The following is a 25,814-nucleotide window of genomic DNA, read 5'->3' as shown; positions in this document are numbered from 1 at the left end:
AAATATATTTTCACTCTGCCCTTTAGGGCAATCTCAAGCTACTTTACAATAAGTTAAAAACAATTTACACATATCCTCCAGAAAGGACCAGAACCATTGTAAACTCTGCCTCCAACCCCTCCTCTGACACGCTGTTCCAGACAGATTACCAGGAAGTTGAGCAAGTGGGGTGGTGAATCCTTTTCTGCCACAGAAATGCCCCTTTCCATTGTGCATTGTGCCTTTTCTAACCTCCCAATCCTTTGCTCTGTTCTTCCTAGATATACCTGTATTTCCAACCATCACAGCCACTGTGACTTTTCAGGAGTTTCGCTATGATGAGTTTGATGAATCAATCTTCACTATTCCTGATGACTACAAGGAGGACCCTAGCCGCTTCCCTGATCTCTAACTTAACTGGAAAGTTAGCAGTAAATAAAAAGAAAATACCAGCATGCCACAAGGAGACAGGGAGAGAGAGGATGCAGGTAGCCCACAGACATCTGTCTAAAAGTGGGTGAAGTACGAAGGGACAGAACTCGCTAAAATGAAACCAGAAAGGGAACACACCATGAAACTCAATCAGTAGTACCATATAGCAAGCATCCACCTAGTGTCTAAACGAAAGCTGGTCTCCTGCTGTGTCACATGCATTTATACATCCAGACCTGCAAGCATGATAGCCTGGCACCTCAGTAAGTTCCCTCTGCCCCCCCCCAAACTTACATAACAGCTATAAGGACTGTAATTTGTTCTTAAATTTTTTACATTTCTCGGTAATAAAAGCACCCTTGGACCATTAGCATAAAGAACTAAAATGTCTTACCTGGCTATTAGCCCTTTAAAATACCCATCTTACTTAAGCTGCTCTTATAACCTTCCTTCGAGCTTTGTTTTCATATATTGTAAATTCTGTAATATTTGTTCAGTAAATTGAGCATATAGTAGAAGGAATTGATTTTCTGCAGATGAATGAACCAAATTTAAACAGTTGCATTCATTTACTGCAATACGTGTCAGAATTAGAGCCTTCACTCTGCAGGGAATAAGGTACCTCCTTTAGCACCTTAGTGCAATTCATTGTGGTGCTATTCATATTCTCTCCCCCCCCCCCCCCCGGCAACCTATCATTTCTCCAATGAAAGTTGTTACTAATCTTATATAAATCTGCAGATATCCCCTCTGCCCTCCCCACCCAAGCTGGTTGGAAATGTCCTTGCTGTGTTCGTTGGAGAGCATGCTTGGAGATTATTAAACAGCCCACAGGTTGAATCGCTGACATTCTTTTGGGTTCCTCAGCGCCATAAAAGCTGCCCATCAAACCTACTAAACTTGTATTTGTTATCCAGTAGTATTTGGGAATATATTGAATATATTACTACAATAATCTTGGTTTACGCTTTCATTTCCCAAAGTGCAAACCTAGATGTGAATAGGGATTGCAATAGATTGGGGGTGGAGAGTACAAAAATGAAAGTACAAGAATAATTAAGGTATTTCCAGCATGGGTAGCTACAGAAAGAAGAATGTTCATTTTTATTCAGAAGGGTTGTTGTTTTTCTAATAAAAAAAATTAGAATCTTCATATGGTTCCACTGTATGAAACTTGAAGAGAAACTAGCCTTTTTTGCTCTACTGGAAAGAATGTGTCCAGAATTGTCAGTACTATGTTCATTTGTATTCCAAGGCTTATTAGCTTCCAGTGATGTGTAAATGTACAGAAATGTAAATATTTTCAAAGGTATATTCTTTGTGCAGTCTAGTCATTTTTTTCTTCTTTTGGAAACTGCTCAAGTCACTTTCAGACTTAAGCCACCATGCTAGTTAACACACTCAGTGCTGGTGATAACTTGGAATGTCAAATGGGCCGAGGTGAGTCACAGTGCACAGTAAAACCAGACTCATGAGCCACATAACCTTTGCCAGGAAAAAGGTTTAAAGCATATTCCCAAGTCCTATAGCTTTGTACTGTTGCAGTGTGCAGAGAGGAAACTCACGAGAAAAAAAAATCTTCATGACCTAAAATAGGGGCCCAAATCAACAAAGACTGTAAATTTGTTTAAAGCTTCAATCCTGAGTGACGTTGACAGTGAAGACTGACAGTTCTGCTGGCTTAGTATATCATTGTAGCTGCCATATTGTGGAAAGTTCCATTTCACTACCAGTATCCACTGTCAGAGGATATTGTCTGCCTGTAAATAGAAAATGAACTTTGAAGGCAGAGCTGTTTTGTCAATATTTTTTATATATATAAAAAAATCATGGTGTTTCCCCTGCCAGATAATTTCTGTAGGAGACATTGGATTTGAAGGTGCTTGACACTTCATGTTACCCATCCTGGGAGTATTTCATAAAACAGCTGAGATGCTTAAAATGATATTTACAATGCTGTTCTCACACCAATGAATGGTGTGTGGTATGGGCTTGATAGGTGATGGCCACTAAACTGTGGAAATATGCAATTGGTCATCTCCTACATATGTAAAATTACTGGATAAATAATGCCAAAGTTGTTTTTCATCGAGCTCTACAAAAATAAATGTTAGCCCATGAGCTGTCAGACTAATGTCTAGCAAGTGGGTCTCCTTTCACGGTAACAAAAAACAATGAACTTTGTGCTGTTCAAGTCACAACCTTGTGTCCTTCTGTGAAGAAGGGCTTAAACCGGTTGGAGGTGCTGCACCATTTTGGAGGACAGAAGTGATTTCGGAGCAATGTTAGTCTGTTACACCCCTACTTTAAAGATTTCAGTTTATGTTGTATTTCATCCCATTAAAAAAAATTGTAGCTACATAAAGGGAGTTTAGTTTTGTTCCAGTAGTGGATTTTCAGGAAGAAGCAGCACCCATTGTTGCTGGCAAAACGTCTGCAAGCAGATGCATATACAAGCAGATCTCTGGTATGCATTAAGCTCCTGGTATGTCAATTCAGGTAGTTTAGCAACCCATGCAATAGGAATGTTGTACATTGACTCTGGGGAAAAAAACACCTCAGTAAAGGGAGCTCCATGCCCGCAGTAATATTCCCAAGAGTTTACCGCTGGATTAGGAAGTCTTGGATCTGAGATTTTGATACTTGGTTATTAAAGAAGAGTAGAGATAAATGAATCCAAATTATTTGGCACTTAGTAGTTAAGCACTTATATTTTCTGACATAGCAGTGTCACAGCTAGGAATTTCAGTTGGGCATTATTACTGTGTCCTGGAGAAGATTTGAATCTTTCTCAAGGATTTTTTTATCTCACAAGGGTATTGGGAAAGCAGGGTGGGGGTGCATTGTGAAGCAGCATTCATGCAAACTGTGCTAAAGTATCGCAATAGAAGAACCAGAAAGAGGCCAGATTATAGGTTAAGTGCCTCTTGCATGCTTATAGGTCATTGTTGGATATAACATCTGCGGGAAGCAAGAGTGTAAAGGAAGTAGCATTCTAAATATTTTAGTCTGATGCAGAAGTATACATGAACTTGACTTTTCTTTGAGGCTTTTGAAACTTCTCTGAAGTACCGTATGTCCTCTTAGAAACCAAGCAAAGTGTATTGGTAGGCATAAATATGGGATCTTTTTAAAAAGAAACCCCTGAGCTCTTCCTTAACCAAACTCAGTTTTACTGGTCTTCCAAATTATTGCTTTAACTTGTGGCGAAGGGAATAATCTTTCTTTCCAAGCAGCTGATGTTTTGTCTCCTTATTTAAGTTTTAAACTGCAAGTGATGGATACCTAGCAATTTTTATCAGATAGTACAACTGTGGATATAAATCTGTGCTGGAAACCTACCTTAAGTTGAAGCATAATATATTCAAAAAGTTCATTTTTTAAATATATACTTGTTGATTTTGATTCATTAAAAGTTAATTACATTATTTAAACTTTATTAACAAACTTCCTATAATGCTGCAAATTTTATTTTGACAGTTTATAATTGTGAAAACCTAATGTCATTTTTTTTGTATATTTCATGTGTTCTTTGTCTAATCTAAACTCACCTTCACTAATAGTGTTTTTGGTTGTACCACTTAGAATAAAGACCAAAAGATGCTGTTTGCTTTTGAGACTGAACATACGGACATTTTCAGAAATCTATTCTACCATGTGTGGACACTTCCTCCTTATTAGAGGAAGGCTAAAGAAAAAGGATGTTACAGTGTATCACTTTCACAAGGACATTTTATTGGTCAATTTTTCAATAAAATCCTCAATTTTCAGTGCATCTTTGTTGTTTTCAGTCTCTAGCTTTATGGGGTGAGCCTTATATTCCTAAAGATGAAATCAGCTGAGCAGCACACTATATTGACACTTTAGTCTTTCCTTTTGAGACTAGTCAAGGAGAGTCTTTGTAAAGGAGAGTGAGCTTTTTTTCCTCCTCAGCAGGATTCTACTCAAGACGACAGCTTCAAAAATGGGTACAAAAGATCTCTCTTGGCACAGAACATGGGAGCCAAGGAAATTCAAATCGCACAACCAACCAATTCATTTCAACAAGATATCCTCAGCAGACCTACGAAGTAAAGGATCCCTCCAAAGCATTCCCTTAGATACAAAATGCTCGTTTGTGAACAGTAGCAGATTGCTCACTTCATGGTGTTGCCTCCAAGCTGACAGCACAAATGTGGAGGCCCTATTTGTTAAACGGTAGTATCTCCACATACCATCTACCTGGCTAAAAGTTGATCAGTGATGGCCACCCTTTTCACGTTGCCCAAGAAGTGACAAGCTGCATACGCCAGGACCTCCCTCTCACAGCACCTGTGTGGAATGGTGCTGGATTAGCAGCTACCATGTGTTTCAGGAGATTGTATCATAACTGCTGTCATAACTTGAGGTCATGGTCTATACGGGATTGAAGGTCAGCTTTGACATAGACCAGAATGCATTTTGATTCTCAGGGAAATGCCAAAAAACGACTGTTTTGCAGACAACTTTGCTCAGGATACACCAGCTTCAGGAATGCTGCATCAGTGTGCGTGCTGCTTTACAGAAGTATATAGTCAGTCTACATCTGAGCCACACTTATTTCTATATGCAGGTTTTGAGTCACTTGCTTTTTTTATTATTCCATTTTTCACAAGCTCGCCAAGGTGCCAAAATAGACGTTTAAAAACAATGAATCATATTTGCATGTCTAAATAAATAAAGGCATTGGAGACCCAATGACGACCCCTAAGCTGTTCGACAGAGAAAAGCAGCAGTTTCCACCCTTAACAGCTGTGTGTTTTGTGTGCACACAGTTTGGGGAAAATGTTATGCATCTCCTCTCTGCATTCCTAGACTAGTTCCCCATCATATAGCTATTTTTCAAAAAACAAAACTTGGGAAGGTGTGAAACTACAATCACATTTAATGCATCATCTAGTTTGGCCCTTAGGAGCGCCAAAACAGTTTCAATTTACTTTTGAGACCTCAGCATAAACGGATTGCTTTTGAATTGCTTTGTATAGTCACAAATAACCACAACAATTAACCGAGACTTCCAGCACATACTCATCAGTGGAGTTATCTAAAGACAAGAGCGCTTCATTATCTTCTGAGGGTAAGGTTACATTTTTTCTAGGAAAAAAAAAGGCTGGGAGACATTCTTTATATACTTCACTATATTGAGAAAATACCTCACAGTTATTTAGAAAGTTACATATCCATAAATTCTAAGAAGTTATTCTAAATAGCAATTTTCACTGTAAAACACCTGTGGAAAAATGTCATTTTCATATGCTACTTGTGTTAAATTTATAAAATTCAAACAAATAATGTAGGTCAGGCATGGCTAACCTGTGACTCTCCACATGATGTTGGACTACAATTTCCATCATCCTAACGCCCAGCCATATTGCTGGGAGTTGAGAGTGGAACAGCATTTAGAGGGTCACAGGTTACCCACCCAACTAACATGTAACTTCTATCAGCCTCCACTGGTTATCAGAGCAAGTTTTCTTTGACAGATTGGCATTCAGAATGAATGGCACTTGGATGATACCTTATTTTCCCACTTTTTAAAAATAGAAATACAGGAGTTGACATTCCAGTGATAACGAAAGCTTTAGACTACATTGTATATTTCCTCTTTTAAGGACTTGCTGTAACACTTTTTTTGTTTGTTCTCCCATTCCCAAAGTAATGTGGGAAATGCCTGGAAGCAGAGTTATGCATCAGTTTATGCCTGGTCCAAAGTGGAAACGTGAATAGGAGACAGGTGAGGTAATGCCATACAAGTCAATAGCATAAATAGATACATGTACACTGTAGTACAAATACAAGTGTATATTTAAGGGTTTTATTATCAAAGTCTTGTAAAACAATTTCAGAAACTGTACATCAACATGGCACAGACTGTAGCCTACTTTTGTTTTTACCAGCACAAAAGTAAATGCTCCAAAAACGTCCAGAACTAAAAGAGGTTGCCCAACTACTTTGCATAATAACAGGAAATCACTGTGTGCAAAAGGTTACTACTTCAGTGACTGTAACACAAATTTATTAGTTTATACAACTTGCGATCAAGTACATTATCAAGTAGACTTGTTTTAAAATCATCATGTTTTAAAATTATCATGAAGTTCAATTTTTTTAAATGCACTATCCTTTTTTGCAGGGTTTTTACACATACAAACAAAATGAAATAAACGCAGGTTATGAAGAACTAACTACACAAGGTTCACTCCCTCCTGTCTTACAGAAGTTTTGCATTACTATCTCAAGAAGTCCAAGTTGTCAAAAATCAAACACACCACCTGAGAAGGATTTAGACTCGAAGTTCACCTTACATTGGGCATCAAAAAAGGCTAGTGCATTTCAACCTTGCCAAAGCCAAACAAATCCACAACAAAAAGATTTAGCCACAAGGCTAAAAAGGTTATCTATCTCTATCAGAACGTTTGTTTCCAGATGAAGCTAATGTTAGTTTCTTTGTCTACATTTAAGACCCTTAGTAGATCCACCATGTTGTAGGAGATGAGGATGTTCTTGCCACAGTTAACATGCAGCCAGTGCATTCCCTATTTTGCTCTATTACCGCAAATGAATCAAACTCTAGAAACACTATTGTAGGTGAGCTGGTTTACTAAAAAGATCATACAACACAAACAGTCCATGCCTGCCAAAGATGCATGCAGCTTTTTGCTCAAAAATGAAAAAAGCAGCACCAAGTTTAATAAGAACTGCTGGGCTACTCAATTCAGTTTGGCCAATAACAAGAATGGAAACCCAGACATCACTTTCTCTAAAGCTTTTGATGTAATTATTTAATATCAGGAGCTTTACAACCAGTTATAGTTACAGCTGTGTACATCTAGCTTAAAAGGTTAAACAAGTACAGCATAAAGGAATCACACAGGAATGACACTGATGCATGTCGGCAACTGTTTTCACTGCCAAGGCAATATTCAGTCACTCATATCCATATCCTCTTCATGATGATCATCCCCATTGACTTTGGACTCCCTTGTTGTATCTCCGCTCCCTTTTTCGGCTGGTGACTCCCTATGTTTTGGGGAAGTAGAATCTGCTGCCTTCTCCTCCTTTTTCTCTTTTTCACTATCATAGCCTTGTTCTTCTTCATCATAATCCCTTGTGACCTGCTTTGCCAAGATAAAACACAAAGCAAAATATGTAAGACATGCTTAAAGGCTCTTGGGATTCTAGGATTAAGTAGGGCATTGCACAAACAAACAAAACAGATTTTTAAAGCATACTTTGACATCCTTGTCACTCTCTGACTTTCTCTCTCGATCCTTCTCTTTGTCTTTACTCTTTTTCTTCTTGCTTGTTGACCTCTCGCGTTCATCCCTGGTTCTCTCCTTGTCTTTATCCTTTTTCTTCTCTTTTTTGTGCCTAAGGCAGTAAGATAATTCAAGAAACTGAGAAATATAGGCATTTTGTAGGATCAGTGAAATATTTCAGTTCTCCTCCCCGCCCCCTTTCAAGTAGCCAGAAGCCAAATTTGAACAAAAAGTATGGTTATGGCAAGCTGTAAATCCAAAACTGGTTCTGCCGAGGGGTGAGATTTTTGCTGGACTGATCTGTTGGTAATATTCAGATTCAAGCTAAAGAAATTTACTCTTGCCTATAATTCTATAAAAGCTAGTTTACTAAAACCCATCCAAACAATTCCATTCTCCTTAGAAGTATATCAAATTATTCACACAAAAATATCAACCGTATTGGCTACAAGCACTAAAATGAATGTAACAAGCCCTCCCATCAATCTGATTTTAGTTTTGGAAAGGGATTTGTCTGTCCGTCTGTTCTCTATAGGTGCAGCTGCCTCTTGAGATATCATTGCCAAACAAAGTGGGGATAGTGATCTTTGTAAATGTTTGGATGCTGGTTGACATTTTAAATCAAGTCAGCAGAGAGAAATGTCACTTCTTCAATTTTTGGCACAGGTTTGGTTGCTTCTCACAATATCATCACCAAACTTAGCATGAGGGTTCCTTCGGCGGGACAGAAGACTTCGTTGCTACTTGGCACCATTGTGAATCAAGGTGGTGCACTGAAACATCACTTTAGTGTGACTTTGGCCATTTTGACATAGCTTCGGCCACCTCTCAAATTACCATTACCAGAATCACCACAAGGGTTCTGGGTGCCATCCTGAATCAAGATGGCAGACTAAGAAATTATTTCACCCAATTTTGGGTGTGATAGGGCCAACTCACAAACTACACTGTTCCTTTCAAAAACACAGTATTTTTTGTTTCTAAAAAATCACAGGCAGCATCAGGCACTAGCCGCTAATTAACCATAAAGTAGGACAACAATGGAGACACTAAATAAACCAAGATGTGTACAGATATAAAAAAGAGGAAATTCTACAATTTATATGGTCACCAATTTTGACATGATGTTATATAGCAAAGAACATTTATAAAAATAACATAATAAAAGCTATAATCCTTTTAACATATCCCAGTATATACCATTGTTTGCTCAAATGGCCACAGTCATGGTAATCTAAGTACACTTATTAACAAAATAACATGCTCCAAGGATTTCCTTGCAACAATGAGACAGCTGCCTTCTCACTGTGTCCTTCCCAAAGCAGAAGTCTACAAACAAACCTTTTTGGTGAAGGAGACCTGGACGGCTTTCTCTTGGGAGACCTGGGCTTTTTAGGTGACCTAGATCCACTTCTGCTTCTTCTGCGCCGTCTTTCTCTGTAATTAATAACAGAAGTCAAGATGCCTTCAAATAAACATCTCCATTGTTTTTTAGTATCACTTTAACATTCCCATCATACCCATGTTGTCTATACAGAACCAGAAGGGTCTTGAAGAGGGAGGTACAGCAACGACTTCTGTGCAAGAGAAGTCGCAGGTTGTGTGTGTGTTTGTACTCCGTCAAATGAGGATACATAAGCCTGCGGGGAGAGCGCATGGTCCCACTGTTGCTTCAACTGCTCCACTGGGGCACAAACATGGGAAAGTTAATGCCAGCTACGTAAACACTAGAAGCGTTTGTATGCTTCTGGTGCACCTTAGGAGCTGCTGTAAGTGTGAGCTTTTGTCAATAAAGAATTAACTATTGCCTTCCTTGGTTGGTTGGGGGGGGGACAGCTGACCTTTGGACAGGCTTTTTGGGGAGAAGGTATGGGGTGAGGAAGGGAAGGTAAAGATCTCTCACATCAGCTTGCTTTCTGCTCACACAGTGTCAGATACAACCCTATGGTTTTGTTGCTCCTTAGAAATGGAAAGTAAAAGGGGGCTATGTGTATAGGAAAGAGCAACCTGCCTACCTACAGTTCAGACTGCAAGATACCTGCATGAAATGGGTCTGCTGGCTCTCAAAACAGGAAAAACTTACATAAATGAACTCATTAAGTATGTTTTACATCATCTTTGTTATGTGAAGCCCTGTAGTTCAAAGAAAATGCTTTTCTTTGATATTATATAACCCTCTTTTCGTCAGTCCGATGCAGCAGGATATGCACAATTACTTTTGCAAAGTAAATGCAAGTTTATAGATTATACGGCACCTGCTTGTGCTTCTGGATCGTCTGGCTGTGCTGTAACTCTTTGGTGGAGTTTTAGACCGTTTCTTCTCTTTCTCTTCTTTCTTTTTGTCTCTAAAAAACCAATTAGATAAAAAAGGTACAAGCAGATTAACTCTCTCACTTTCCTTGCATAATGAATTTATCAAACTCCTGTAGCTATAGCTCTGAGTTTCTAATAGCCAAGATTGTATTCTGATACTTTTCGTATTGAAGGATGTACTAAGTTTCTAGGGGTTACCTGGGTTTGGATGTGCTCCGAGACCTTCTAACACGCTCTCTGGAATGCGACCTCCGTCGCCGAGGACTTTTAGATCGTCTCCTGCTTCTTGATTTTGAGTGAGATCGTCTCCTTGATCGGCTTCTTGACCGTCTATTGAACAGAACAATATTTAATATTCATCTTACTGTATTGTACCGTACTTTACTTACTGTGATTGAGTTGTCCCATAACCAACTTCTCAATTTATCTCAATGAAGTTGACCTTAAAAGTTACCTTAAAAGTTAGAAAAGTTACCTTCACAATAATTGTGGCCATCTTTTGATGCAACTCTTTCCAGCACCAACCATGCTAAATTGTTAGTTTTAATATTCAACAAATGCAGCTTAATATGTTGAATCAAGGATATAATCAGGCTTTGAGAACATGTTCTGTGTAACGTAATTTCACCCATAACCTGGTAAAAGTTTGCCCTTTTACTCACTTTCAAATCCTAGATACACAAAACTCTTTTCTATTGTCTCTCATATATATATATATATATATATATATATATATATATATATATATGAGAGCATAACAAGAGAAATATCCTAAAGCACTTTGATTTTGGACTGTCAATGAACCCACCTCACTAAATTTTACCTGTGTCTAGAAGAAGATGGAGTTCTCCTCCTCCTTGAACGTGATCTGGATCTTGAATGCCTTCTCTTGTCATCTTTTTTATCTGGAATAAAAATATTAAAAAGTTGGAATCCTTTCATTATCATATGACATCTATGTTTGGCTGCCCACCTTCGGGGGCACTCTGTACAAAAAGCTGAAAGTGAATGAGGTTTTTTTTTACTCAAGAGAGAAAAACCATCAATTCCTACATCTGAATTCTTTAACACAACCATTCTATGAAATTGCAAGTTTACATTCATTAAGAGATGAGGAACTTCCAAAAGATTTTTTAAAAAGCCAAAGTGCCTAAAATCTACGAGCAGGCCAAAGTTTTGTTCAACGCTGAGATCTTAAGAGCTGCCCTGCTGGATCACATCAAAGGTTTATTTAGCGCAGCATCCGATCATCTGCAGAAGTCTATTTGCTTCCTATGAGGGGCCCATAAGCAGGGCATGTGAACAAAAGGCTTCCTGGTGTTGTTACTTAGCAAGTGGTATTTTCAGGAGCATACTGCTGCCGATCTAGGAAGTAGTATACATCCATCATGACAAGTAGCCACTGATATCCTTATCCTCCATGAATTTATCTATTTGCCTTTCAAAGCCCTGTAAGTTAGTAGCTAGCCATCACCAGTGTGAAGTACCGCCTTTTGTCAGTCCTGAATCACCCAGCATTCAGTTTTGCTGGATGACCCCACAATGAAGAAAACTCTACTTCACGCATAAATGTTATACACCTCTATCACATTCTTCCTTATTCATCGTTTTTGATAAACCAGATAGCTCCATACATCATATTTCTTTGTAGAAGAACTGCCCATTTTGATGGGCATCATGTTTTTCTGCTCTATGATATCCTTTTTTGAGATTAGGGCTGCACAGTCTTCCAAGTGTGGTGACACCACAGGTGTATGAAATCATTATGGTCTCTTTTTCTAAACTATTTGTAACACAAAATTTGCCTTTCACAACTGTTGCATGCTGAGTTGATCTTTTTCATGGAGCTATTCACAACAACTACATAATATCTTTTCAGGTCAGCCATTGCCAGTTCAGAACCCATCAGCATATGGACAAAGATAGCACCAATTCGCCTCACTTTATACTTTCTTCCACTGAACAGCATTTGACAATTCATTGCCCATTCATTGATATTGGACAGATCTCTTGGAGCTCTTCTCAATCCCATGCCCCCATTTTTACCATCCTGCAGAATTTGATGTCATTGGCATTCTAACAACAAGTAGTTTTTGTAATACAAGAAAGACAGTCAAGATCAGTTTACCTGGCTCTATAGCAGCAGAAATCAGGGATTGTGCTTCTCGTACTCGTTTCATGGCTTCTTCTATTTCTTTACTGGAGGTATCTGTTTTCAGACTTGGTGAAACGAGACCTGCAGCTACATGGTTCAGCCTAGAAACCAAAAATATAACATTTATTTTTACTCCCCTCTTTTTTTGAAAATGGTAACAAAGGAACTGACAGATGATTAATAAAACAGGAGTCCCCACCCATAGACTCATAACAGACACAACACAAAAGGAAAAAGTGATGGTAAGAAAACATTTGATTGATGGCTCAATCAGACATGGGCACTAATTTTAAAAGTTTCAAAGTTTGTATGCAGTTGGGATTAAAATCGTGGCGGGAGAGAAAAAACCAAAGGAAGAGAAGCATCTTAGTAGAACCAATAGAGTGGTCCTGCTCCCCATCTGTTTATCCAAAACTGGATGAATAGGTAGCTAGTACATATATTCAACTCAATTGACCAAAAATACAAAATCAAAACTTCAATATAACCATTAAAAGCAAAAAGACAAGTTAAGAACTGGCAACGTAATAGGCCTTGGATCCACAACAGCATTAAAAAATGTTGCTTCCTCTGTAATAAAAGATGTTGGTTTCCACAATAAAAATACTCTAGAGGCTCTCCACAAACTGACCTCCGTTTCCTATGAGCATGGATCACACTGCCCCATAGTTGATGGCTTATCATGAATGCCAAGATAGCTCCCAATTTGCTCCTCTCTCCTGTAGTGTGAATGGAACAGCAAAGCATGATCCCTGGCTTAGTGCTACATCTGAACTGAGAATCATGGTTTGCTTCACCCAAATAAACCATGATCCTTTATTTGGATGTAATGCTAAACCAGGGATTATGGTTTGCTGCTCCCATTCAGACTGTGAGAGAAGCAGAGGGAAAATCGTATGTACGCAGTAAACCATTAACTATGGTTTATCATGATGTGCATGCACTGCCATTCTCCAGGTGTTATACTCTCTTTTTATCTTTTACACTGCTTCAATGGCTTTAAGCTTATGAAGTGTCCTATAAATTTATTTTATAATATGATAGTTTAAACATCAAAATTGAAACTTACTTTGGATCCACTGTGCTCATAAGCTTTAGTAGTTGATCTGCTGCAAGAGACTGTAAAGAAAATTAATCAAAAATTGCTTTTAACACTGAAAGAAGTCGAAAATTTGCAGAAGGGAAGGAAAGAATAACCAAACAGCCCCTAAATCTAACCCAAGTGAGCAGACATTTGCAGATTAAAGAAGCGAATATGCAAAAGAAAATTCTCTGTCTCATGGAAGTAGTCACCTAATGTTCTCTGATAGGGTCACAGTGTTCCAGGCATAGAACAGCAATTTTCTTTCTGACCTGTAGTGGTTAATGTCAGCACTTAATTCTCAACTGCATTGATTGAGAGCGTCCAGTTTGCTGAAGAACTGGTCTTTATTTTACTGTTTGTTTAAAATGCCAAGGGTTTAACAGTTAAGCTGTTGAGTGAAAAGAGCGAAGCTAAACTTGTGCTGTGTTTGTAGCAACTGTTTTCTAAACATTAATGGTACTTTAATCTAATTGACAGATGTGGTTCTTGTCAGTAATGTTTGATTTTAAAGTTGCAATGCACATTTAATTCTCAATTGTGCCTATAGTTTTATTTTACAAGCTAAATTATATATTAAGCTTGACTACGGGTCAAAAGTTCTTATATAGCTAGTCTCCAAGATGGATAGTTGCTTAGAAGTTGTGTTACCCCCAAGTGTGAACTCCAATGGTGGATAACTATGGGCTTTTAAAGTTAGCCAGTGCAACATAATCCTAATCTGTTTACTGTGAAGTCAGTTGCACTGAGTTTATTGAGACTCACACTTTAGAAATTTTGCTCCGGATTACAAGTTTTCTACATAACCCTTATAATAGATAGGTATGCGACTCTAATTTTCATCTGCAAAATTTTTAAAGGTAAGCAAATCTAATCAAATCTAGCCACACTAGGAAATAGGATAGTGGGGGTCAATTGACCATAGATATAAATATAGAGCTTGCCTGCGTGATGCCCTGTTTGAGTAGAGAGAACCCCTAAAGAGAATGAGTAAGAGTTCATAATACAGAATATGCTGATGAAGTAACAATAACTAACTCTTGCAAAACTTTGGCTTTGAGGACAGGCCACATGAATACAGTCATACCTTGGGTTGTGAACGCGATCCGTGCAGTAGGCACGTTCGCAACCCGCAGCGCTGCATCTACACACGCATGTGACACAATTCGACGCTTCTGTACATGCATTGAAACCCAGAAGTAACCTGTTCCGGTACTTCCGGGTTTGGCGCAGTCTGCAACCTGAAAATGCGCTACCCGCAGTGTTCGTAACCTGAGGTATGACTGTACAATTTTAAACATACAATCCATTTCATTTATTTAAGAAAATCCCAATCAAATAAAACTTTTAAAGCAAAATAAAATAAATACAACAAGAAGCTCTGCCAGTGGGTAGTGCTACCCTGTGTTTTATATATCAAATGGGTCATATGAACATGAGTAATGATAAAGACCAAAGTTCCACCAAATGTTTTGTCCGGATTGAGCTTTATAGGCCCTGATCCATTACTGGGCTGAGATAAAGATTTAACAAATCAACTGCTTCATCTGAATTATATGAAATGGAGGAAGAGTGTTGGGTATCAATGACACTGTATCTCAAATCTTGCATTTTCATGATGTTAAAAAACACAGTTTGAAGCCTGCAGGACTAAACAAATGTAAATTCCATGGAGTCTCTAAACAAATGGGGCTTGAGGAGATAGCTACAAATCTATAGAAATAATAGAAAGACTAATTATTGTAATTTTTATACTGGAGGTGTAATGCTTGATGTAAAATCATATTTAACTCATTGCTGAATGTTCTTGGTTAAGTATCAGTTTCATTAAATTCTAGATCAAAGCAGTATATAGTGTCCAAAACCATATATAGTAGAGCCTAAACAAATAAAAAATGCTTCAAAATCAATATGGAATGTTTCTTTAGATTTGAAATTGAGATTGATACAGCAAAAATTAATATTCCAGGTATGCTGCACTCTACAACATCTGTAAAGGAAGGCACTGCCTATTACAGATAATGCTGGATGGAGGTGTAATGCTGAAAATACCTCATTGAGACATATGGTATGAACTTCTCCAGTGGTCTGAAGTTGCTGTCCATATCAAGTTTGTAGTGGCAAAATATGTTATATTTGCAGATGCTCATGTACTTTGAAATTATATTCCCACAGTACAGAAATTAAAGGCACAACCAAAAAATGAATACTGTGAGCCCTTAGTTGCTGAAAGACTTATATTGCAGGTGTTTATCCTTAAAGGATAAACACCTGCTATCTGCATGCAATGGTCTGAGGACCTCGTTGCCCTGGCTATATCTGAACATATGTCTTACAGACACCAATTTTGTGTGGGTACCTATTTGGATTACTGAAACAAGATGGCTGTACTGATGGCTACCGTACCCTTAAGGTGCACTGATGATGGTATACATTAATAATATTTTTCATTTTCAAAAAATTATGCTTATAATTTTTTATTTTTTCCTCCCCCCCCCTTGTTAAATTCACAAATTAAAAATAAACTTAAGTGTATGTGAATGTAACACAAGCAATATACCTGCGAGTTTAAATTTGCTCCAGGAAGCCCTAGAGCAGCCAGGGCTGGGTCAAGAGTTGGAGCTCCTAAAGCAGCCAAGGGAACAGCACCAATCTATAATAAAGAGAATCAATAGAAGTAGACAGCATATTATACCAGAATGTAAAATCAGGAAAACAGTTTCCACCATCTGCACAAGGCAAGGAATAGTTTTGAACTGTTCTGCATAATGATCAAGTACTGATGTAAAATGACTTGCAGCACATTAATACGAAGCGACATAGGAAGCTGACTTATACAGGGGTAAGACTACTATAATTCTAACCTAGCATTTTCTACGCTAAATCATAGCAGCTCTCCAGCATATGAAAAAGTATTTCCTGTTATCTGCTACCTGAATAGTGATTCTGGGGGTTGAATCTGAGCTTTCTGCAAAGCATATATACTATCACTCCCTGTTATCTAGCATGTGTGTCCTAGTTAGGAATGCAAAGTTCGATTAATTAACCCAATTGATCAATTTAAGATTTTCAAATTAGTTAAGTCCCTGATTGACTTTAGAAATTAATGTTCTGACATTTCCCTCCTCTCCAATCCGCAGGTGATAGAAGGAAAGATGCATGCATGTGACACATAACTCTTGTGCACTGGTGCAACTTCTAGCCTTCACCTCACTTGTTGAAATTGTTGTCTTTAAAGGAAAGAGGACGAGTAAACCACCCTGCCACCAAGGCAAGGAGTCACAATGTGCACTTCCAAGCAGACTAATTGTATCATTGGGACTTACTTCCAAGTAACGTGATCCATAAAACATGCTCTGCTTCTTAAGAACTACTGATCTATGCAGGTGCAGATTTAATCAATTGATTAGCTAACAGCAACTTGTACAATTAAAGTAAGTTTAATCACTTAATCAGGTGACAGTCCTAGTTCATGGATGTCTAACCAACAGCATGCTAACAAGTTTAAAATAAGTTTAAGAGGCAGCTGTGGTTAAGTTGCTGGGTTCTGTGGCATTCTAGTCTACAACAGACGTACTACCATATGGCACAGGGTCAAGCCTATGCTCAATGCCGGCCTTGCTACTAAAACTACTTGTACACTTTTAACAAGATCCCATTATGGACAGGATCTAGAGCTGCTAAACTTATTGAATACAGACCTATTTTAGGGGTTTTATCCAAGAAAACATGGGCAGGACTAGATTGACCTTTGGAAGCCCCAAGAAAGCAGTTTTCTGAAACCTACAGCAGAGGTTTCTTCTGTATAGCTTTGATGAAAATCTCTACAGTTAGCTTTTAGAATACTCCTTTTCTGGGACTTCTGAAGCTAGAGAGCTTTTTTCATTAACTCCAGCCTCCACAGTACAGTCCTTGTCCAGGGAAAGTATTGTGGAGGCTGTGTGAGAAATAAGAATAGCATTACCAGTATCACACTGTGTGTTAGTGTGACAGTTCTTGTTGCCTGCCTGAAAACTGTCTTTCTTCAACCTATAAGCTGATGCAGTTGTTATGCAGCCAGCTAATCCTCTCAACTAACTGCTCATGAAGAAGCACTGTTATACTGGAAGTGGGGACACCCCAGAAGACTGCAAAAGTCACTTCTGCAACTACAAAAACTGCTTGTCTCCCCACCCCTGGAATGTCTTCCCACTTTATATTTTAATGAATAAATGGGACATCTTTCAAAGCATAACCATGAATCAAGTTTCAAACCAGAGAGTTCTTTAAAGCGAGAGGCATGGTTATCTGGATTCTTACCTGCCACAATCCTGTTATACATTTTTTCTATTTGTTTTGGTGCAATGGGTGTTATCTCAGAAAATACAGATATATGCAGTTGTACATTCTAGTATACATCTCCTAAGATGTATACTTACCTGAGAAAGTGGGTTGGGTGTAGGCAGGAGTCCACCCCCCGGCAGAAGACCTGCCACAGCGTTAGCTGGTGCCAGGAGAGACAAAGCCTTAGTCTCATCAGGAATAACTCCTGCAGAGAGACAGCTTTGCATTAGAAGACACTCACCACTGATTTTTTAAAAAACCACACACACAAATACACCCAGAAAATGTCTCCCTGAAACACCACCTGAGTTTGCTGCAAGTACTTATGTTGGCTATAATACAATGTTTGATCTCTTAATAATTTATCATTAATTTGTATGCCAGAATGAAACTTCAATGTGTGAAAATTTGACTGTTCCTTTTTCTCTACAAAAGGTTAAGTTCTAGAATAAAAAAATAGCACAATACACACTACTTGTTTGTTAACACTGCCAAGATTTCATCACCTGTACTCGATTTTTAAGTCATGAACCAAACGTAAGCAAGCACAGTCGGTTCTCCAGGGGTGTGCTCTCAACTTTCAAAAGCTGTTTTATGAACAACGACTCGTGTCGGCTGCTTCACTATAAAGCACACAGAAAAATCAAGATACACAAGACAAAAAAAGTTTGATTTAGGGGTTAATAATATGGTACAGTTCACTATGATTTCTTTTACACCTACCATACAATTTTGTAAATCTTAAGCGAAGGTAAGAAAAAATGTAGGGCTTTTGCTGACATGTCACATGGATATGAAGGTCTCCACAGAGCTTCAAATAAAGGTTCTGCATATGTGTCCATGTGTATGTGTTTATGTAAATGCCTAAAATGTGGCACATTCCTTACCTGTGAAGTAAAGTACATGCTCCACTGTTTGTCATGCTTACTATACCAAGAATGCTGCTGCATATTGCCATTTCAGAAGAAATTTCTGCTCTGCAGCCTTGTAGCCTGCAAGGGACTAGTTTTACTGCCTAACCTGAATAGAGAATAACCTTACTAATGAGGTCCAATGTGGGACAAAGAGTAATGTTGATCGTTGTAATTTTATCCAACAGCAAAAGCCCTATACGTATGGCTTAATCTGTTAATGTGCCCAAGCCCCCAATATGAGAGTTCAATAAGACAACTGTACTATATATTTGCAAATACCAGTAGCGTTTCTGAAATACATATTAAAAAGACTGCATCTCATCATAAAACATACAATATGTACAGGGCACTTAAGAGAAACTGGATAAGCTGCAGAAGAAAACTGTTGGGTGGTATTTTCAGCAGGGCCTGGTATATAGTTCAGGCTGAACCAGGGAAAAGAACTGTAAAACACAACAACAAAAAAGAAAAACCACTGTTAAATAAAGGTAATGGTTCCTTCCACCTATACTGAGAAGTGCCGATAATATAAACAAATGTATAATACACAGCACTGTTATCTTTCTTCTGTCACTGAGCTGTCATAATTTCAATACCAAAAGTTATGGTGGGAAAAGGGGGGAAGGTCATTTAGATACAGGGCATTAATGCATCAATATAAACATTATCTATAGAGATTATGGGATAATTTTGCATGCAAAATTATGTCTCAGAGGATATTATTTATGTTTACACACAAATAGTGCAACTATAACATTTCTGGCATCTAACTAAAAATTCTCTTATCCTGAGACACCTCATAGAAGATCTGCATCCATTAAGTAGTCATGCATCTGATCCTCTCATTTTTAGGAAAAAAGTTATTCAGAAATAAAACTACAATTTTTAAAAAAGCAATGAGGCCCCTCACCAGTTAATTTTCATGCGTCAAGTGTTTTATACTGCTGCTTTGTTAGAACCATGAAATACTGCATGAATGTGTAGAAATGAAGAAAAAGAAACAGACAAAATAAACAAACATTAACCAAAGAACCTACACAACCCCACCCAAAGGCACTGTTAATACCTGAGTTCCTTCCAAATCCTTGAATTTCATAGTGAAGTTTATAGTACTATGCCTTACCGTGAACTTTGTGTAAGACTAGAACACAAAGCAATAGCCAACACCAAGATATATGAACACACAAAGAACAGGAATGTAAGTGATACAGGGAGCTGTGATTAGCACAGTGCAGTATTTTAATACTTCCAGTTAGGTAATGTTAAACCCATCACCACTAGTTAAAAATCAAGATCTAAATTCAGCAGAGTACTTAAGCATGTGGTTCAATGCATATGAACAACCCCACTCAATTTGAAATACTTCACTGAATGATGCTTAAGTACCTAGCAGAAATGGGGTTCTTGCAATATGAACCACTGATGAGTAGTTTGTTTGATTCCATAGACATAGAAGAATTGCAAGAACAAAGTAGTTCAAGTTCACAGAAAAAAACCCCTAGTATTCTTATACAGTACTGTGTCCACAATTATAGTTCTCACACAAACTACACAGCTGTACACATATCCTACACCACCAAATTGAGGCCCTGACAATAATAGCTACTTAAGCTGCATTAAACAAATTTCAGGAAATTCTCAAGTGATATATTTGGCTGATTTCCTAGTGCCAGATTTATCTTTCTAGCACAATGAACATTTATTTTCAAAGATAAAAATATTAAACTCTTAAAACATGGTGATTCTGTAAGAGCCAAATTAGGTCTTAACGAAACTGACAGGGCAGGACTGCTGCTATTAGAGCCAAACTAGATATGAGTGCAGCAGTCCTCCCCCAATCACATAAAAAGGGTGTCCGGGTCCATTTTTAATAATAAAAGCAAAACTGCGAGAGCCCCTGAAACCTACCCCAACCTGCTCTTACCTCCCCACAGCCCCTTTCTGCAAACATTGAGCATATTTTCAGCATCAGAGCTCAGATAAGGATAAAAACACAGAGGGACAGATTGCAAGGAAGTTAAGCTGCAGGCACAGGAAGGATTCTGTGCACTTCAGTTCTTTAACTGTTCTAGATCAACTTCCAAACTGCTCTTTCTATGTGACTGGGGAAAGTCTATGTTTAAATGCAAAGACTGTCATATCTAGTTTGGCCCTGATATGTAGATGTTCATGCAAGAACAATTATATCTCAATTGTTATTTTGTCCAAACTAAAGCTGAAGCAATTACATTCTAAAAATATTCTACTCTGAAATTTAAAACTGATCAGGATTAAAAGTTGTTTACACTACTTATAGCTTCAGTGAGGAATATCCTACAACTAGGTCTTTGCCAGGTCTGCACACTGCATATTCCTCTGCCTTGTTAATGTGTAAACATATTTTTATAAAAACAGGTAATGGTAAGACTTGCACTACAATCTTGCATAGTTAGGCTGCTTAAATCCCACTGACCTCCATGAGATCCAGCTGCCTGTGAGTGCAGGAATTAAGTGCAAGACTACACATATTTTACTGTAATCAAGCGATTTAACTAGTTTATCAATTAATGGTGCCTTTGAAATAGTTGTGATGAAATCTACAGAAGTTTAATAGAACTCGTTAGAAGAGCAGTCTTCTTGGTACTGAATTATTGAATTATGTTCCCAAACCCTGCTCATTGTTTTCAAATTACTGTAACACCCTAAAAATGTAAGAAAAAGAAGAGAAAAAAAATGTTGTTAACAAGTGATTACACCAGGAAAACACTTGGGGACTTGAGTGCTTGCTGGCCTTTAGTTAATGTCTAGAATCCCCTGTAGCTGCAGAGGACCCCACTGTTTCAGTCATCTGGAAGGGCCTTTGCATTTGCCTTCTCCACTACAAAAATCACACACACAAATAACAGAGAGAAGAGTTTATTATTTAGTGAAATTCTAGATAATATAGCAAGGCTGAACAAGAAAATGCGGAATAAGATCTAACACCCAGTGCTCATTTAGCACCTTTGGATATATTTTCTGTCTAACTGAGATCAAACCCTTGGTGTACCAGAATTTGTACTGAGGGTATTTTTATTTTTATTATTGTTGTCAACTACGGTAAACAGAACTTTGCCTTGTAACTGGCAGCACATTTCCACTCACTCTCTATGAGAATGAATCATACAGCAACACATGCCAAGTTACTTAATGCAAGTTATCTTGTTTAAATGTATCAGTTTTAAAAGACTGCTTATCTTGAAGGGGCCTGATGAAACAAAAATTCAAATAATGCTGCTTAAACATATCAATATTCTAAATGCCTTTGCAAAAAGACTGACAGGCAAGTTCCAGCTTTTGCTTGAATAATTAATTGTTTCACTTTTGGATAAAAGCAAGCAGTGTCAGTATACCAAGGGTTTTAAATAGGTAAATAGCTTCAATGTTTTACGTGCTAAACTTCATGCTATTAAGCTACATCAGGATTTAGTACCATTATTCTATGGCTTCAAAGATCATTAAACAATTCACAAACCTTCTGCATATGGTACGACTATCAACGCTCTGTCAACGAATACAGTATTTGTCAGATGCTGAGCCACAACTGCGGAGTCAGGTTCTTGGAACTTTACAAAACACACACGGGAAGAAACAGGCAAAGGGGAGTCACTAGAAAGGAAAAAAATTGGAAGAATATTAAATGCAAGACCAACAAAATCAGTGAATTACTTGACTGAAGATGAAACTGAAAGTGAGTTGTAATGGTATTTTATTTTCATATTATACTACATTGCCATTAAATGAAGCAGCCACAAGAAGCAAGAGATCTGATGGGTATTAGCCTTCTCTACTACCATTGTGGTTTGCTGGCTGTCACTACATGCAAAAAAATAATAATCAAGAGACGCTATTACAAAATAAGGTCATACACAGCTGCACAATAGATGTGTATACCATACTAGGGCATCATTTGGGCAGCAGCACAATACCTTTATCTCTGGAGGAAGAGACATCTAGTGGTAAAGGTAGAAAATTCATCATTTCAATTTCCCTGCACCATCTAAAATTAGTTGCAGATAGATTTCAAAAGCAGGAATAGGTGACTGACACAGGATTCTGTCATGCACCTAGTCTGGGCTAATTTGGAACAAACATATTTTTCGACCCACAGAGGTTGCTAGAAGGTTTATCCCGGATGAAATGTAGCAGAACATTTCTTCACTTCTAACAATACACCTTCTGCTTCCTGAAATTAATTAGTAAAATAATGGACCTAGTATCAGTCAAACTGGGCAATTTTAAAGTTTTAATGAACTTTGTCTAGGTTACTATCCACAAGAAGCACATTAAATATAAACAGCTTTGGAGTTGGATATCATAGACTTGTCTGAGTGCTAAGCACTTTTATAAAGCCCTCCCACTTGTGTTGCAGTCTGCTGAACTGAATCTTGTGACTATCAAGAAGGCTTTTTCCATCGTTGTGCCCAGCTTCTAAGTATGTGCCTCCCCATTCCCCAAAATAAAACAAGCAATAATTCTGATGGGCTTTCAATGTTGTCTAGAGACCTACCTCTTCACTCTTCAATAAATGCCTATTTGTGGGCTGTTAATATGGAGCCTGGGCATGATCTGGATGGTCCACTATGGACTGTAATGTATTTTATTTTATTGTATTGCTCTTATTGGAATAGTATTATCCTGTTAAAATACCCCAGTATTATTGATGAAGGGTGGTACAGTTGTGTTTTAAATAAACACATAATTATATCATTATATACCACGCATAGTTCTAAATTCATAGATACTTATTTTCAATGGAACATACTGTTGTCCTAAATACTGAGAAGTGTGAAACCTATATTACTTTCCTTAACATTTAAACAAGTGAAGTACATGCTATTGAGTTCCCAAGTCCTATCCTAAAACATTTATGAGTAATTGAATCCAATAAAAACAATCTCCAAGTAAAATTTTGAATGTGTTTGAACTTGTACTTACTTATTTTGAAGTAAATTCCATTCTAGCTAACGGTGCTTACTCCCTGATAAGTGTGCTTAGGATTGCAGCATAACTGCATTTTGCTTAATGTTTCCCTAACAGAGTATTTCAGCATGTAAGATTAATATGACCTAGGGCCAGATCCAACACCACAGCTCTGCTGAAGCAAGGGACTTCCATGCATGCAACAGAATCTAATCACCCCTCCAGGGTTGGGGGATACCCAACTGATGCAGCCTTGGAAACAATCCATACATTTACTAACTGTAACTCAAACATGTCAAATCAAGATATCAATCAATTTATAGTATTATTACATTTTCCAGAAAAACATTCTACTGCCTATTTCTAAAATATACTCCCTCACAAGTGTACGTATATTCCAGTCTTACTTTAAGTAGATATTAAAAGATTATTTTGTAAGTCCTACTGAGTTCACTAGGACTTGCTCTCAGGTAAGTGAGTATATAGGATTGCAGCCTTAGTTTAATTCACAGAAAACACTAATTGATGAGGCTGAGAATTAATATTTATTTAACATTATGTACAGATGTAGCTCACAGAAATGAACTGTGGCAGGTGGTGACAAGACAACAGACCTTGTTTAGTCACAGCAGGTATAAATGATTTACACATGGTTTTTACACCCTATCAGACAAATAATAGAGCTCTAAAGCAAGGAAGGTTGGCTGAAGTCAATCTTGCATTGTCTACTGTATTTTTTAAAACTAAGCTTCCACATGACTAACATTTGCAAAACCAAAGTGTATAAAGTACTTGGGATTTTAATCAGGACTGCACATTGCAGGGCACTTATTGAGGAGGTTCCCCACTTCAGATCTTTGCCCTCAAACTCCTGGAGAACTCTAAAAGCAATAATATGGAGGTGCTAGAGGGGGGAGGCCTTACCAATGTTCTCCTGCTCCCAGGTTTCATTTACAAACCAGCAGAACCAACATAACCTTATTTTTTGAAAAAATTGCAGACAGTATAGATTACTGCTTTTCGGCATTATCAGTGCATGTTAACTTTAAAAATTAAGCTGTATGGTTTGTAGATAGCATAATTTGGGACCGGAGTCACACAAACCTCTTGCTAGTGTGTTTATGTAACGTTGCAACTTGCACTATACGGCCATGCTAAACCAGGTAACAAAAATAATCAGTGAAATATTGCCAGGAAGGGAAATCACTTGCCAGAAGTGTAAATAAAGGCGCCTTTTATACAATAAATACCCGTATCAAGTTCAAGGGGTGTTCACAGTATGGTTCATATAACATATTGTGAACATTTGTTGGTGAAAATATAAATTTGGGCTCCTCTGGAAGAGCGGCACGTGTATTTAATAAATCAATCAATGTGTTACTGTTTCCATAAATTACGCTCAGCTGAAAGATTGGGCTGATTTCAGCATTTTCAGTCACAAGGCTTAGGGAAAAAAAACCAAAAACACGGAGCTTGGGCACAATTACAAACGGGGTGGGGGCGACCCTCTTTGAGCACATCCTAAACTGAACGAAGTTGAGCGCACGGTCCTTACACACAGCAAAGTCCACTATAGATTAACTTCTCTTCATTTCGCCAGCTTAACTGTGGTGGCAGAAGTCACTCCATTGTTCCTTTCCTTTTAAACAACTTGGGAGTTAAGAAACCCTTGCAGGTCCACGGCGAAGTACTCGCCACGATACCCTCTTCTACCTGCTTCAAACCCGGCTTTAAATTACGTCTCAAAGAGGCGGCTGGGGAAAGGAACGCGAAGCGACTAATGGCGTCGCTTTCGCCCCCTGAAGAGAAGTGTAATGGCGGGGGGGGGGGGGACAACTGTAGTTCCATGAGGCAAGATGGTGAGGCGAGACCATGGCTTTGAGAATGGCGGCCTTCGCAACCTCGCGCCCAGCTGCTCCTCCTCCGTCGTCGCCCCCACCAATTTGGGCCTGGTAGGCGCGCCGCGCTGGGAAGCAGCCGAGCGCGAGGCTCCGCGGCCTTCACTAGGCCACCCTGAGGCCTAGGCCTGTATGAGGCGCGACTGCGGCGGCCATAAGCGGGACTCACTCGGGAGGGAAGAGGCGCAGCTCCTCGATCTTGCCCAGGAAGCCGAAGAGAGTCCGCATCTGTTCGGAGCTGGCGCTCGGGGAGACGTTGGTGACCTGGATCACGTCGGTGCCGCTGCTTGAAGCCATCGCGCTACCTCCTCCTCCTGCCCCCGTCACTACAAACACATCGAGGGGAGAGGGGGTCGCCACGACCCTGGAGAACCGGACGGTGGCCTCCTCCTTGTGTCCCTCAGCGCTTCCCGTCGAGCTATCGCAGTCCCGTCACGCACGCAACTAACCGCCGTCGAGCGATCGTTTCGCCACCAACCAGCCTGGGCCGCAATATCCCAC

The 25,814-nt window shown here is 38.7% G+C and overlaps 2 protein-coding genes across 6 annotated transcripts in view; one reads left to right on the top strand and one right to left on the bottom strand.

The window, feature by feature from the left end:
• Positions 1-4,186, top strand: part of ANKRD13C (ankyrin repeat domain 13C) — a 28,537-nt gene extending 24,351 nt beyond the window's left edge. Inside the window, exon 13 of the mRNA XM_081867291.1 lies at positions 261-4,186. Coding sequence (XP_081723417.1) covers positions 261-391 — 131 coding nt within the window. The 3' untranslated portion in view covers positions 392-4,186. The remainder of the gene's footprint in view (positions 1-260) is intronic.
• A 2,044-nt stretch (positions 4,187-6,230) lies between these two features.
• SRSF11 (serine and arginine rich splicing factor 11) lies at positions 6,231-25,793 on the bottom strand. Of its 5 annotated transcripts, none has more exons than XM_081867248.1 (13): positions 25,483-25,793; positions 21,968-22,101; positions 17,656-17,765; positions 15,798-15,890; positions 14,182-14,214; positions 13,226-13,275; positions 12,130-12,257; positions 10,825-10,906; positions 10,200-10,331; positions 9,944-10,033; positions 9,030-9,125; positions 7,662-7,800; positions 6,231-7,547 (listed from the first exon to the last, which is right to left on the bottom strand). In XM_081867248.1, exons 1-13 carry the CDS (start codon positions 25,608-25,610, stop codon positions 7,353-7,355), a joined length of 1,410 nt encoding a protein of 469 aa, XP_081723374.1. In that variant the 5' UTR covers positions 25,611-25,793; the 3' UTR covers positions 6,231-7,352. The 5 variants fall into 5 exon arrangements, with proteins under 5 accessions (XP_081723374.1, XP_081723375.1, XP_081723376.1 ...); XM_081867249.1 differs by having other exon boundaries at positions 6,231-7,544; positions 25,483-25,791; XM_081867250.1 differs by lacking the exon at positions 14,182-14,214 and having other exon boundaries at positions 25,483-25,791.
• Between the last annotated feature and the right edge of the window lie 21 nt (positions 25,794-25,814).

Source organism: Podarcis erhardii, assembly GCF_964252035.2.
Source record: "Podarcis erhardii genome assembly, chromosome: 6".
NCBI classification, from domain to species: domain Eukaryota; kingdom Metazoa; phylum Chordata; class Lepidosauria; order Squamata; family Lacertidae; genus Podarcis; species Podarcis erhardii.
The sequence above is the reverse complement of the archived record's forward strand: the minus strand, read 5'-3'. Positions and strand labels throughout refer to the sequence as shown.

Excerpts from the sequence above, each read along its gene's own strand:
- SRSF11 (XM_081867248.1), bottom strand. The coding sequence starts at position 25,610 with ATGGCTTCAAGCAGCGGCACCGACGTGATCCAGGTCACCAACGTCTCC. Across the intron at positions 14,215-15,797 it reads GAGCAAATTTAAACTCGCAG|GGGTTCTCTCTACTCAAACA; the intron begins GTATATTGCTTG and ends CATTCTCTTTAG. Across the intron at positions 10,907-12,129 it reads TTCTGCTGCTATAGAGCCAG|ATAAAAAAGATGACAAGAGA; the intron begins GTAAACTGATCT and ends TTTTTATTCCAG.